Source organism: Lissotriton helveticus, chromosome 11, assembly GCF_964261635.1.
Source record: "Lissotriton helveticus chromosome 11, aLisHel1.1, whole genome shotgun sequence".
NCBI lineage: Eukaryota > Metazoa > Chordata > Amphibia > Caudata > Salamandridae > Lissotriton > Lissotriton helveticus.
In genome coordinates this window covers 357,464,473-357,477,601 of record NC_136072.1, presented here as the reverse complement: position 1 = coordinate 357,477,601, position 13,129 = coordinate 357,464,473, and the positions used below count along the sequence as shown (strand labels likewise).

Below are 13,129 nucleotides of genomic sequence, written 5' to 3'. Positions count from 1 at the left end.
TTCCTTGACTTATGCAATTGTCTGATAACAGCTATCGGATCTTTCAGCCCTCTGCAAATTTGCAGGGCCAGACTGTGAGAAGGTGGCCTGGTATATGCTGTCCACTAATTAAAGTGGACACCTTGTACCAGTCCACACGGCCCTTATGACGTATAAGGTCAAAGATAACCTTTAGAAAGCTATACTAGTGGTAACTGTGGAGAGCAGCCTTCAGGCTTAAACTTGAAAGAATGTAAAGCAGCGTGTGTTACCAGAGTATCACCTCCTGAATGGCTAAATGAAGGAGAACCACACAGTAGTTATTAAAAAATATGTCCGTCTGAGTCACAGACAACATGCGAGAATGGTCTCCGAAGGCTGCAGAGAGGTTCTGCTCATGCAGGGGTACCCTCTCACATAATTTCCAGCACTCTGCCTTTAGGATTGTTAAGGCCTGTTATAGTGGTGACTTATAAGTTTTAAGTGTAGTGACAAATAGATATAGTGAACCTATAGCTAAAGTAAGTGGTGCAAGCACCATCTTACACAGACTGCAGTAGCAGACCTGGAGTTCCATTTTGCATGGCCTCTCATGGGTAGCATAATACATGCTTCAGACCATGGTAGGCCTGTGGGGTTCCTTTGCCCGTGGTACCATATACTAGGGACTGACAAGAGTACCCCAGTATCCAATCTGGATTCTACCAAAGTACAGGTATGTCAATTTAAGGGAGAAAGCAGATAGACTAGGTTTCTGATTAACAGGATCCCAATTGACTAGTCAAAAACAGAAAGACGTCAAGCAAAAAGTGGGGATAACCATAAGAAGCAGACCCTACTTCCCAATACACGGACATCACTAGAAAGAGGTGCCAGATGCTAGTAAAAAGTGATGGGATGAACAAAATTGGCAGGATTTTTTAGAGCCATGTTCTATCCATTGTTTTGAAGGGGTACAGGATTCCTTTTCATCATCATCCTCCTCCACCAATGTTCTGTGCTACACAATTATCAGGAAATACAGAAAAAGGGCTGCTCTACTGGAAGAGCGTGGAAAAGTTACTTCTGAAGAAGGCAATAGTCAAAGTCCCTCTATGCCAAGAGGGTCTCGGTCTATATTTCATTCTGTTTTTAGTCAGAAGGGGGATGGTTATTTCTGTCCAGGTCTGAACCTGAAATTCCTTAACAAGTTTTTTCAGTTGGGCCCTTTCAGGATAACCTCTCTACAGGGAATCATCCCTCTGATTCACCAAGGTGCTTACTTTGGAATGCTTAACCACAAAGATGCCTATTTCCACATCCCTATTCTTCCCCTCAGCCACCAGTTTCTTCGGGTATTGCAAGGGAAGCACTTCCAGTTTCAGGTGTTGCCATTTGGTCTGTCAACAGTGCCCCGGACCTTGTTATGTTATGTTAAGGCCGTATTTTTAGAGCGCACAGCTACCCCAGAGGGTGTCCCGGCGCTTTGGCAAAAGGGCCTGAAGTCCAAAAAACACAGAGGCAACAACGCTACCGACGCAGTGGTTACACAGAAAAGAGCATGGTCTTCAGCTCTTTCCTAAACGCTAGGAGGTTGTTAGCTTTGCGGAGGGAAAGGGGGAGTTCATTCCAAAGGCATGCAGCCATGAATTGGAATGACCGTCCTCCCATCCGAACTCGTCTGACAGTGGGTACCTCCACTTTAGCCAGGTCGGCTGACCTCAGCATCCTCCGTGGTACATAGAAAGCGATACGCTTTCTAATGTAGTTAGGGCCAACAGAGTGGAGGGCTTTGAACGCCAACGTGAGGATTTTAAACCTAATTCTTTTGGAAATAGGTAGCCAGTGCAACCTGTTTAACAGCAGAGAAGCACTGGCTCTCCTTGGCAGGCCAAATATGGCCCTAGCCGCCGAGTTTTGAACGATCTGCAGTCTGGCCACAAGGTATTTCGGCAGACCTGCAAAAAGCGCGTTAGCATAATCTAACCGAGACCCTATTAGCGCCTGAACTACAGTCTTTTATGGTATTGCAGGGAGAGCAAAGGGAGAAATTTCCTCAGCATTTTAAGAATGCCGAAGCATTTCCCAGCAAGCCCTACGATATGGGGACGGAAGGATAGGTCTTCATCAATTACCACTCCCAGATTTTTCACTTGGGAGGATGGCCTTTCAGGAGGAAACATGTCCTGGGGCCACCACAACTTCCAGCTCGGATCGGGAGCACAGCCAAAGAAAAGCAACTCGGACTTGTCCGAGTTGCATTTCAGGCTGTGCTGATGGAACCATGCAAAGACTGAACTCAGGCAATCTTTGATCCTGCCGCTGTCAAAGACCTCACCCTTGCTGCACGTAAATAAGAGCTGGGTGTCATCAGCGTATGAGATGACCCGGGCCCCATATGCCTCCGCTACCATCGCCAGAGGAGCCATATAGATGTTAAAAATGTGGGGCTCAAGATGGACCTTCACAAAGATCATAGCCCCTGTAGTAGTGGTGCTGATGCCTTCTCAACAGAGACTGTTTAATTGCGCTCTTTTAGACACACTACTGACCAAGGTGTTTCTTTCACCAAACAGTATTTGTGTTCTTCAGTTCACTGTTCGGACATTGATGACTTTGTCTTCTGCTGCAGCCCATTTCTGACTTTGGGTTTAGAGGTTGCTAACAGCGAACATGGCTGTGGTACTTTGGGCATGGTTTCATTTAAAACTCCTTGTAAATTATTTGTTGGCCCATTGGAGCCCAGAATCGGTGCAGTATAACTATCCAATCCTTTTATCAACGGGGATGGTGAAGGCCCTGGAATTGTAGCTGAATTCTGTGAACTTGGCTCACAGGGCTCCTTTTCAGCTTCCCCCTCCTCTGTTGCTCCAACAGATGCCAGCTAGTGGGGATGAGGTGTGACACTGGCGATATTGGATGCTCAAGGTCCAGGGTGGACAGTTGTTGTTCTTCCAATTGGAAGGAATTGGCTGCAGTGTGGCAGGCAGTCCAATTTGTTAGCCCCTCCTTCAGGGTCATTGTCTGATGGTGCGCAGGTACAATTAGGTGGCTTGTGGCTATCTGATGTCTTCAGTTGAGTGTCCTGGCGTCTCAGATATTTGCATGAGCAGAAATCCATCTTTTGTCTTTGACAGCAGTCTACATCAAAGGGGAGCTCAACTTTCTTGTGGATTGTCTGAGCCACAATATAGCCTCCTCAGTCTCCTTACATTGGACGAGGAGTCTGTTCCACCAGATATGTCTCTCCTGTAGATCTCCTTTGTTGGAACAGTTTGCCAACGACTCAAATGCAATGCTTTCAATATTTTGTCTGGAACTGATCAACCAGGGGGTGTGAGAGGAGGATACTTTGTTCTATCGGGCCAGTGGGCCTGGTCTATGCATTTCCTTCAATTTCCCTCCTCTCAAGGGTGCTTCAGAAGACTCAGGAGGAGAGTGTGTCGGTGGTTATGGCTGCCCTTTATTGGCCTTGTCACCCCTGGTTTCCATTGCTTAAGGAGTTCTCCAGGAATCAGTGTTTTAAACTCCTGTTGATTCCGTCGCCTCTGCAGTTTCCTCTTCTGTCATCAGTCAGCTCTGCAGTCTGCAATTGACAACATGGTTCTTGAGAGGCAGTCATTAGAGATGCTTGGTTGTACTCGTGGGATGGCTGCGGACATCCAGGTTTCTAGAAAACCCTCAACCATTTCTTCACATCATAAGAATTGGGGTTCTTTTTAAAAATGTGCTTTCGTTCATAATTATGTTCCACTAGCTAGAGACATCTTACGTATCCTTGAATTTCTCTAGGAAGGATTCCTCAAGAATTAAGCTCCTTCCACCTTGACCTCTCAGGGGCCAGTATTAGAGCTTTTAGGGGTCCAACTAGATAGCTAGTTGCATTGTTTCCTTAGGTTATCCGCGTTTTTAGGAGTTTTCATCTTAAACAGCCTCCTCTTTACTCCATTACTCCTGCCTGGGATCTACCTACTTTTCTGAGTCGTTTACAAATGACTCCATTTCAGCCCTTGGAAGATTGCTCTCTGATGTGGTTATCGGCCAATCTGTTTTTCTTTTGCTAGCTATTACCTCTGCTTGGTGATTAGGCAAGCATGGGGCATTATTCATCTCTTTACCTTATCTAAGGATATTTCCTGATAGGTTTGATCTGCATCCTGATGCAGGGTTTCTCCTAAACCAAGCTCCAATTTTGATTTGCAGCAGCAGTTCATTCTTCCGGTACGATCCCATCCTCCCTTGATGTTAGGTGTTATTCATTGTAATATTTACTGTGCACTAAGGATTTTCACCTAGTCTTTATTTGTCTCCTTTGGGAATGTTCATAAAGGTGAAAAGGGTTACCTGACCTTGAGTCACTGGGTAAGACAAGGTATATGTCAGGCATGCCTTTCTCTTGATCTGATACCTCCTTCTTCTGTCCAGGGCAGGTCTACTAGATCGATCCCGATGTCCTGGACAGAGGTGGGTGGTGTATTTATCCAGGAAATCTGTAGGGCAGCTAACTAATCTTCTTTTAATACCTTTGTAAAACACTATTGATTGGATATTGAGGTTGCCATGACAAGTAATTTTGGTCATATCGTTTTGGCCACTGCTGTGCAGTAATTTGTTTTCTATTATGAATACGTTTATGTCAGTACAAACCTTTCTTTTGTCTCTAGCTTGTGATTTCCTCACTATGTAATGACTGGTACGAGGAGGACCTAACCAGGGTAATGAAGATTACTGGTAAGAAAAGAAGACTTGTTGTTACTTTATTTCTCTCTCTGAACTCAGAGACATTTTGGATTGAATTTGTGGAGTTACAGAGTGCAGTTTTATTAGCTGCCAAGCTCTTTATTTCAGTCAGTTTTGGCAAATTTTATCACTCAGATGGTGAACAGCAATGCTTTCTGAACGCCATACAAAGCACCCAGCTTTTGGTAGGAGAATTATGATCCTTAATTTTATAGTACCGTGCTAGCGATCAAATAGAAATTGTAAATGTTACTTATTTATTAACATTGTATTAGCCATGAAAAAAAATTTTATTTGCTGTTTTAATTTTCTGAAATGTTCTGCTTTTTGCGATCATACAGTGATCATCAGCGGTATGGAGGATGCCTGATTTATTTTTTCCTCAATATTGATTTACTATACATTCTTTATTACATGTGCATTCGAGCTGACCTTCATTTTAACTATCCATATATTTTTATATGTTGAGATATTATTGAAGCGGCTTGTCTTTGCAGAAATCCATACACAGGCCCGACAATAATATCTTTATTGCAGCTGTGATGACTGAGTTGCACTATACCTTGATTTAACCTTACACTACCTCTGATAAGCTGCTTTGACTAGTCATCTCCCAGCAGAGTCAATGAGCCTTGGTAAGACAATGTTTAGTCATAAACTGAATACCCAGCTTCCTCAAAAGCAGGGAACACTAGCAATCTCTTGTTTAACATCCATTGTCTCTGTTACTGCAAGTGTAGGAAAACCCCTAACACGCATGACAGATATCATCTTAAGTACATCATTGATGACATAACTGATGATCTCCCATGTGACCCTGATATATCCATTATACCAAATGGAACTTTTCGGTTGGTGGATTATGTAGGGTAGTGGCGCTCCCGGGAAATACGCAGTGGGTGTATACTAATTTATAATTAGGATTGCGGTGCAGAAGGGTGGGGAGAGCCACCCTCCTCCTCAATGTGTGGATAACCGCTGATAAACTAAAACAACAATCCCTTGCACATGCCAACAGTATATATTATTGTGAAAGGGGGCCCTGCGGGAGACACCTTATACCCGAACTACATCGCCCAGAATTCCCCGCATGCATAGGACGGCGGCATAATCGACCCAAGCTGGGCGCATGGAAAGAGACACCCACCTCTCCTGTTTCACCGCAGCGGAGTCCGGAAATAAGGGGAGGAGCAGAACACGGAAGAGGCAGTGAGGCACCAGTAAAAAGAGACGCAATCCAGGAAGAAGCGTCATGGACCAGCGTGAAGGCGGAGTGAAGGATGGAGGAGGAGGACCACGCGAAGGAGGACGCCAAGTTCCAGAGCCGGGAGTCGGAACAGACTGCCGAGAGTCAAGACAGTGTTCCAGACAGCGAGGAATCGGGGTAGACCGAAGCCCGCTGGACAGAGGAGTGGTGGTATCCCCTGGAGGAAGCTGGAGAGCGAGCCGCGACTCCGGAGAGTTGCGGCGGGGCCGGTGAGTGACACCGCACCTGGGGTTCTGTTGAGGGAGGTGGGAGGAATAGGGTTCTGTTGAGGGAGGTATAATCGGGAAATTTCTCAGCACTGTAAAATCTCGTGATTTTTGGCACTCCTTAACGCTCGTGTTTTATGGCACTGATATCCCACTTTGTACTTAGCCACACCTATCCTCTTCTAGCCCTCACTCAATTCCCTAGATATCTTTCTATAGATTCATACCCCTTCTACCACTATCTTATCCGTGTCCCCAATCACCATCCTTTCCATACCTCTGAGCACTACCGGGTGTAGGTGAAGGTAATATACTCTTAGAACAGAAAACTGACAGGCTCAACTTTTCTTTCCTCTTGGTGAGCCTCCGGGGGAAACCAACGCCACAGACACAACAATGCCCCAAGATCACCGTCTTCCAACCGAAGAGGGAATAACAACGCTGGCCTCCTCAGCCAACCCTTCAGGAAGTGAGAAGACCCCTGAAGAGGAAGAGACTCTGGACCCTGAAGTGAAACCTAAATCTGTGCCAACTGACAAAGAAACCCCTGTTCGTCAATATATTCAGCCTCCGCGTCTGTATATCCGGCCTGCCCTCCCACAATTATACATTCTTAACAGTAACGAAAAACACTCTTGTTCCTCTGCTGAAACAGTCACTTCAGTTTAATCTGGAAATCCTTAGCCAACACGTGTTTGATCGCTCTTAATGGTTGTGCTCAGGGACTTCTTCAGGGCTATAATCTCTTTGTATGGGCACTTAATTCCGGTTGTATTTCCGACCCGGAATGGGTTCTAGAGCTCCAGTGATAATTACACAGTAAAAGGCATCAGGGTATACTGGGTACAAAATTTAGTGTATTCAAGAAGTCTTTTCTTAAGTATGGATCTTGTGTGTATGAATCATAATGAATCAAGAAGAACGACAGTGTGGTGTAGTAAAACCACTCTTGGGGGCTAAGTAAGTCCCTCGTACCAGCAACCAATTCTTTGTTGGAATAAACGCAATCCCTCTGTTTCGTAGCAGGACTGTGTGCTATATCCACAAACCACACATACACCCTTTGGACCATTTTATTGCACACATACTGTTCAGACACGTTCTGGTCGTTCATGTCCTGTGCAGAAATAATATCACATTTATGCATGCAGCACCTGTGCCGATTTTAATTAATCTTCCTCTCAAATAATGTATTCAAACATGTAATCATATGTTCTCATGTCTTTATATCCTTAAAGTAAGTTCACCCTACTTAAGCCCTGTAGTCTAAATAAACGATTTCTACATGTAGTGTACTTCTACACACATCATCCATCAGAAATGTTTCCCACGTCAGTTGTTTCCCTTTTTCTATCTTCCTTTTTAAACAAGTGGATTACTAAGAAACTGAGAGAGTGTTGGAGAAGGAGGACTGTGGACACCAGAGTGTTATATCAGAAAAGTTAAAAATCATATTCCAGGCCTTGTGCAGTGGGTTAAGCATAGGGTCTGGCTGATGGCCAAGACCTGCATCAATGCACTTGAAGGCTGTGTACAATGGGATGTCCGCTCTACGTTTTGATTTTCGTGATAGAATGCACTGGTACTCACTATTCACATTCCCTACCAATCACACAGCCTGCTGCTGCATTGTGCCTCATAAGACATCAACATTCCCCGAAAAAAATCACAATAAGTTAGTTATGGTTCAGTGAAATAAAACCAAAGAACACCAAAATGAAATAATCGGTATTTGGTCTATGCTCCACAAGAAAAAAGAGGGTATGAAACTGGCATATTCTAGCCTATTAGGAGTCAGCAAATAAGAGTGACAATGAAGCCTACGAATGGTAAGCAATGGATGGGCTTCAAGCCCCTCTTAGTAAACCATATCTCTCACAAGCAACAGCACATAGATGAGACTAAAAAAAGAGAAATAGGATAGGTGGCGTGAGTCATGGTGTTTGTTGTGTCTTTTGCAATCTGTAAATGGTGAATTTAATTTTTGTTTCAGGATTTAAATTGCTGAACCATAACTAACAGTGTTTGTTTCACTATGTGTATACACACATAAACACACACAAGGACAAAGGCGAAGACGTTTGAAAAGGTCACTAAAACCATTAGATGAAGTTTGAAAAAGTCACCAAAACCATTAGATGGCTTTGCTGGTCCACAATACACGTGTTTTGCTGCGCTAAGAAGCACATTCTGACAAGAGAAGTGAGCCATATCTGAAATAACTGTCTGAAATATTTAGGTAATAAAGGATTCTGATTGCAATTAGAATGTTCAGTATATGTTCCCCTTCCTCGGACCAATTCCAACAGTGAATATCATTAGTTGGGCTTTGTGCTTTCATTATGTAAAAGCACATATGACAAATTAGCCCATAAGCAGCAAATCAAACCGAGATCAGGCCGCATGTCGGATGATATCCATTAGAAGAGATGCCTAAAGTTTGATTTTTTGGGGGGAAAAACATGACTCCTAACTAACTAAAAAGAGTTTGCTCCCACATAGGTGGAAAGGAATGCATCCACCTCTTCATAACCTTCCTCCATCCACCCTAGAACCTTTGATCAGCATATCATAAAATACAAAATGTTATATTGACAGTATTAATATTGTTCTTCTGGTGGAGTTAATGAAAAAACCGCACATGATCAGTAGAGGGAGAACATTATAACTCTGATCATTCCAGACTGAGCAGAGTCATCACACTCTCGGGTCTCATCCACTCTCCGGTACACAATTGACACTAAGCTATACACAGTGGCACATGAACTTTTGTCAGAAGTTGAGACTGTCATTAAACTGTGCATCCCCTTACCTTGGATTTCTGCGGAAGATTCTCATGCTGCTTCAGGTCTCTGCCAACTGAGCCTTGATGAACCATAGACATCAAGCAGACAATGTAAGCTGGTTCCAGCACCCTGCAGCTGCATATGAGAGAAAAACATCCATATTGCTTCATCTCACTATGGCATGGAGATAGTGAAAATCCATATCTCTTACAGCTGGTATAGAGCAAGTGACAAAGAGGGAAATAGGCTAAGGGGGAAATCCACTAAACCCAAGCATCCCGACCAACCCACATGAGAACTACGGAAGGAAAAAAAGTAAAAGTTAGAAAGAAAGGTGATGTGAGAAGGAGGAACAAAGAATATGACAATCTTAGAGTAAAATAAAGAGATGGGGGTTAGGAAAGAAAAAGAGAAAACAAAGCAAGGGCGGCTGGAGAAACGTCAAAGTGGTTGGGTGTGAATACCTGCCTCACATTGCACCAAGGCAGCGAGTGAAACAAGTGAGTCTGACTTCTTCCAAGAAAGGTTCCAGCCACTCCAAGAAAAAGAGCCAAATGGCGTTTTTGTCAGTACAATTTCCACATACATTGATAAAAAAATTCATACAGTGGTCCTAAAGGGGCACTCAACAAATATAACACAATTTTTATTTTACTGCAGAGAAATTAAACAAATCTCTGCATGAAGTTTCACATTTACGGTCATTTTAGCAGGAGCCGTTTTATTCACTTCTACATTCCACTTATAGGGCCAGATGTAGGTAGCCAAATACCGGTCGGTCACGGCCGATTTCGGCTGTTACCGACGGGTATTTGGCTTTTGACATGTAGGTGGGTCGGAATTTACAGAATCGGTATATTTACCGATTCGGTAAATTTACCACTTCAGTATTTTTCCGAATCGGTAAATATACCGATTCTGTAAATCCATATGTAGGTGGCACAGTTTGCAGTGCCACAGGCCCTTAGGAATTCTTATTTTACCACCCAATCCTATTGGGTGGTAAAATACCGAATTCCAGTGTACATGCACATCTGTGCATGTACACATATGCCATGTGACACACAGACATGCCCTTAGGGCATGTATGTGTGCCACATGGCACACACGCCTGCAATTGGGGTGGTACAGGGTGTCAAAGTGACACCCCGTTCCCCCTGCCAGGATTCGGTATTTACTGATTCTGTAAATACAGAATCGGTATTTCTCATTGATTCCTATGGGCTTCAAGGCCCGTAGGAATCAATGTGAAATACCGATTCGGTATTTACAGAATCAATAAATACCGAATCTTACCGAATCGGTAATTGAAAAATTAGAATTACCTACATATGCCTCCTTCCTATTTACCTACTCTTAAATACCGAATCGGTATGATTCGGTATTTAAGAGTCGGTAAATAGGAATTACCTACATCTGGCCCATAGTCACTTATCCTACCCACTTCAAGCAGATTCTCTTGTGTGGCTGACAATTTACTTAGAAAAAGCACTGGGGAAAAATGAAAAGCCACGCACACCTCACAATCATAGACTACATATATTAGAAATGGAAACATCTTTAGGGCTCTTGTAGCATTGTTAGCACTCAGTTTACAAAGCATTGACCAGACATGTTTCAACAATTTGACATGTTCAGGCCTCTGGCCTCAGACAGCAGTAATAATATCATAGAACGTTTTTTACATCTAATTGGTGAAAATACGTCATGAGATAAAACCCATAGCAGTATGCAGTATGTGACCTCTAGTACTAAAGAATCAATATTACCAATACACTTTCCAATCTCAGCATGAAATGTTATGCAAATATTGACAGGTGGAAACATGGCGGCAGCGAGTTGAGCCGCCACAGTGCTCCGGGCGGGGGCTCCCGTTATGCTTACTTTTTTCTCGTGGATTAACGCCGAGAGATGCCAGACATGCGGTTTTCAGCATTAACCTCATAAACATCATTTATCTTCGTATGAAGTCTTCAAGCTGCATAATTCGTGGTTAGTTGTAGCCACGAAATTTTTCCACCAGGGTGATATCTCCATCTGGGCGTGCTGCTGGATCGGTGTTTGGCGCATCGGCCGTCCGTTGTACTGTTTGGAGGCTCATTTGGAGGCCTGCCTATTGTGTTATTTTTTCCCCTTTTGCCAAGTTGTTTTTCTTTTTTTTTTCTCTCATGTCCAGTGTGGAAGCGAGTCTTTCTACACCGGGCTTTTTGCCGAGTTTGCCGGGCTTGCTCCCGAGTCTGCTGCCGGGTCTGTGGCATTGGAGTCTGGCCGCCCTAGAGCTTCGCAGGGGGCGCAGATTTCGAAGCCTCCTTCAGGGCACTCGCGGTAGTGCTTTCGAGCCCGAGGGTGGAGGAGACGCGATCAGGACGGAGGCTGAGGGGGGTTTTGCAGGGCCGGACTAGGAACCACACCCAGCCCTGGCAAAGTGCTCGACCGGCCCCCCTCCCCACTCGGGGGGATTGGAGGTGCTGTTGAGCTCTTTTCCAGGGCAGGTTTTCGGCCGATTTTGTAACGGCCCTGTAACAAATACGGCCCCCAGGGACCCAAAACCGGCCCCCACCCGTGCGGCGCACCGGGGATTGCCCGGTGCCCGCTATGGCCAGTCCGGCCATGGTTTGGAGCCAAGTTCCCGACAACTTGGGGAGCGAAGTGAGTGTGGTGACTCCGGTTAGGCCGGCTCTCTTTCAGCTACAGCGGTGTCGGCGCCCCATACGGGGAAGAAAAAGGGCAGACGAGGGGCTAAACACCTCGCTAAGAAAAAGGAGGTGAGAGGAGACAAAGACAGCGAGCCTGCAGCTGTGTTATCTGCGCCAAGTAAGTGTGATAAGGTTTCGACGCCAGGTCTTGGCTCCTTTGCTACTAAAAAGAAAACCTCTACGTTCCTATGTGGCGAGGTTAAAGCTAAACATTCAAAAGGCTGTAAGGCAGTAAAGGGTACCAGGGCCGCTGCTAATCTTGGCTCCAAGATAACACCATCGTTAAGATCTTACTTCAAGGTAGTCCCGCAGGTCTTAGATCTAGCAAAAGAACGAATATCATCCGGTGTAGCATACAACACACGGATAAGGTGTTGTTGAAAGTAATATGTTTATTATTACAACAAGGGCCCGCAGTAGCGGGATAAACAACTAGCATGGACGAAGTCAGCTGTCATCTGTCAACGGAACAGGTGACGTCACATAAGTACATTCTTAACATTCTATGGTGACGTGTATGACGCTGGCAATAGAAAAGGAAGACATACTGTCATAATACTGTCCCATAGCAGTATAACACACAACATCTCCCTTCCTCCATGAAAACATAACCTGAATTTATTCCATAACATAGTCTTTAAATCTGGTAGGCAATTTTATAACTCTGCCCATTCTCGAAGTTTGCCCCCCATCAAGATGGTTACCTACATCACTCATGCCAGTTACAACATTTTCATTCCTCTCTGCTTCATTGTCTATCATGGAATCTTCCTGAACTAAAGCAGTACCCTCCAGACTAGAAGAGTGTCTTGCGGAGCTTCCATTAGAATCCAAAGACGGTCCTCGACTTGCACTTGAATGTAACATCTCTGAGCCACTAGACACATCATCCCATTCTAGGACACTCTCACCTAGACTTCCTTCTCCCTCTTCAGCCTTTCTCATTATGATTTGTTCTTGACCTGGTTTCAGTTTTACTATATCATCTTTGCTGCGCCATCCTTCTCCTTCGACAAACACCGCTCCTCCTGACGCTTTACCAACTCTCATTGGTTTGCTGAGCCTTGACTCTCCCTTGCTCACCAAACCAGGTTTTTTCACTAGCACCCAGTCCCCGGGTGCAATGATCTTATCCTTAGCTCTGTTTACCTTGTCAGAATACGTCTTGTTCTGCATTTGCTTAGACAATATGTTCTCCCTCACATTTAGTTCCTTATCACATACTTGTTCCGCTTCAACAGCTGTTTTATCCCATCCACCAATTTTTGGTGTCATGGCATTGTTGCATGCTCTCCCTCTCATCAAGAAAAACGGAGTAAACCCCGTAGCTTCCTTGGGCGTATTGTTGTACGCATTGATCTTTGTTCTAATAAATTCTTTAACATCCATTTCATTTGCCACAGCCATTTGGATTCCTTCTTTGAAGAACCTGTTCATCCTCTCTACTTGACCATTGCTCTTGGGACTGTAGAGAGG

General features: G+C 44.5%; 1 protein-coding gene across 2 annotated transcripts in view; it reads right to left on the bottom strand.

Annotated features, from left to right (window-relative positions):
• The window catches only part of GAL3ST2 (galactose-3-O-sulfotransferase 2), a 401,588-nt gene that overhangs the window by 161,808 nt on the left and 226,651 nt on the right, over positions 1–13,129 (bottom strand). Inside the window, exons 2-3 of one of the 2 annotated variants that reach the window (XM_078667352.1) lie at positions 9,422–9,492; positions 8,984–9,092 (exon numbers count right to left, since the gene is read on the bottom strand). In XM_078667352.1, the coding sequence (XP_078523478.1) occupies positions 8,984–9,009 (26 nt within the window). In that variant the 5' untranslated portion in view covers positions 9,010–9,092; positions 9,422–9,492. The remainder of the gene's footprint in view (positions 1–8,983; positions 9,093–9,421; positions 9,493–13,129) is intronic. The other variant, XM_078667351.1, reaches the window with a different exon arrangement.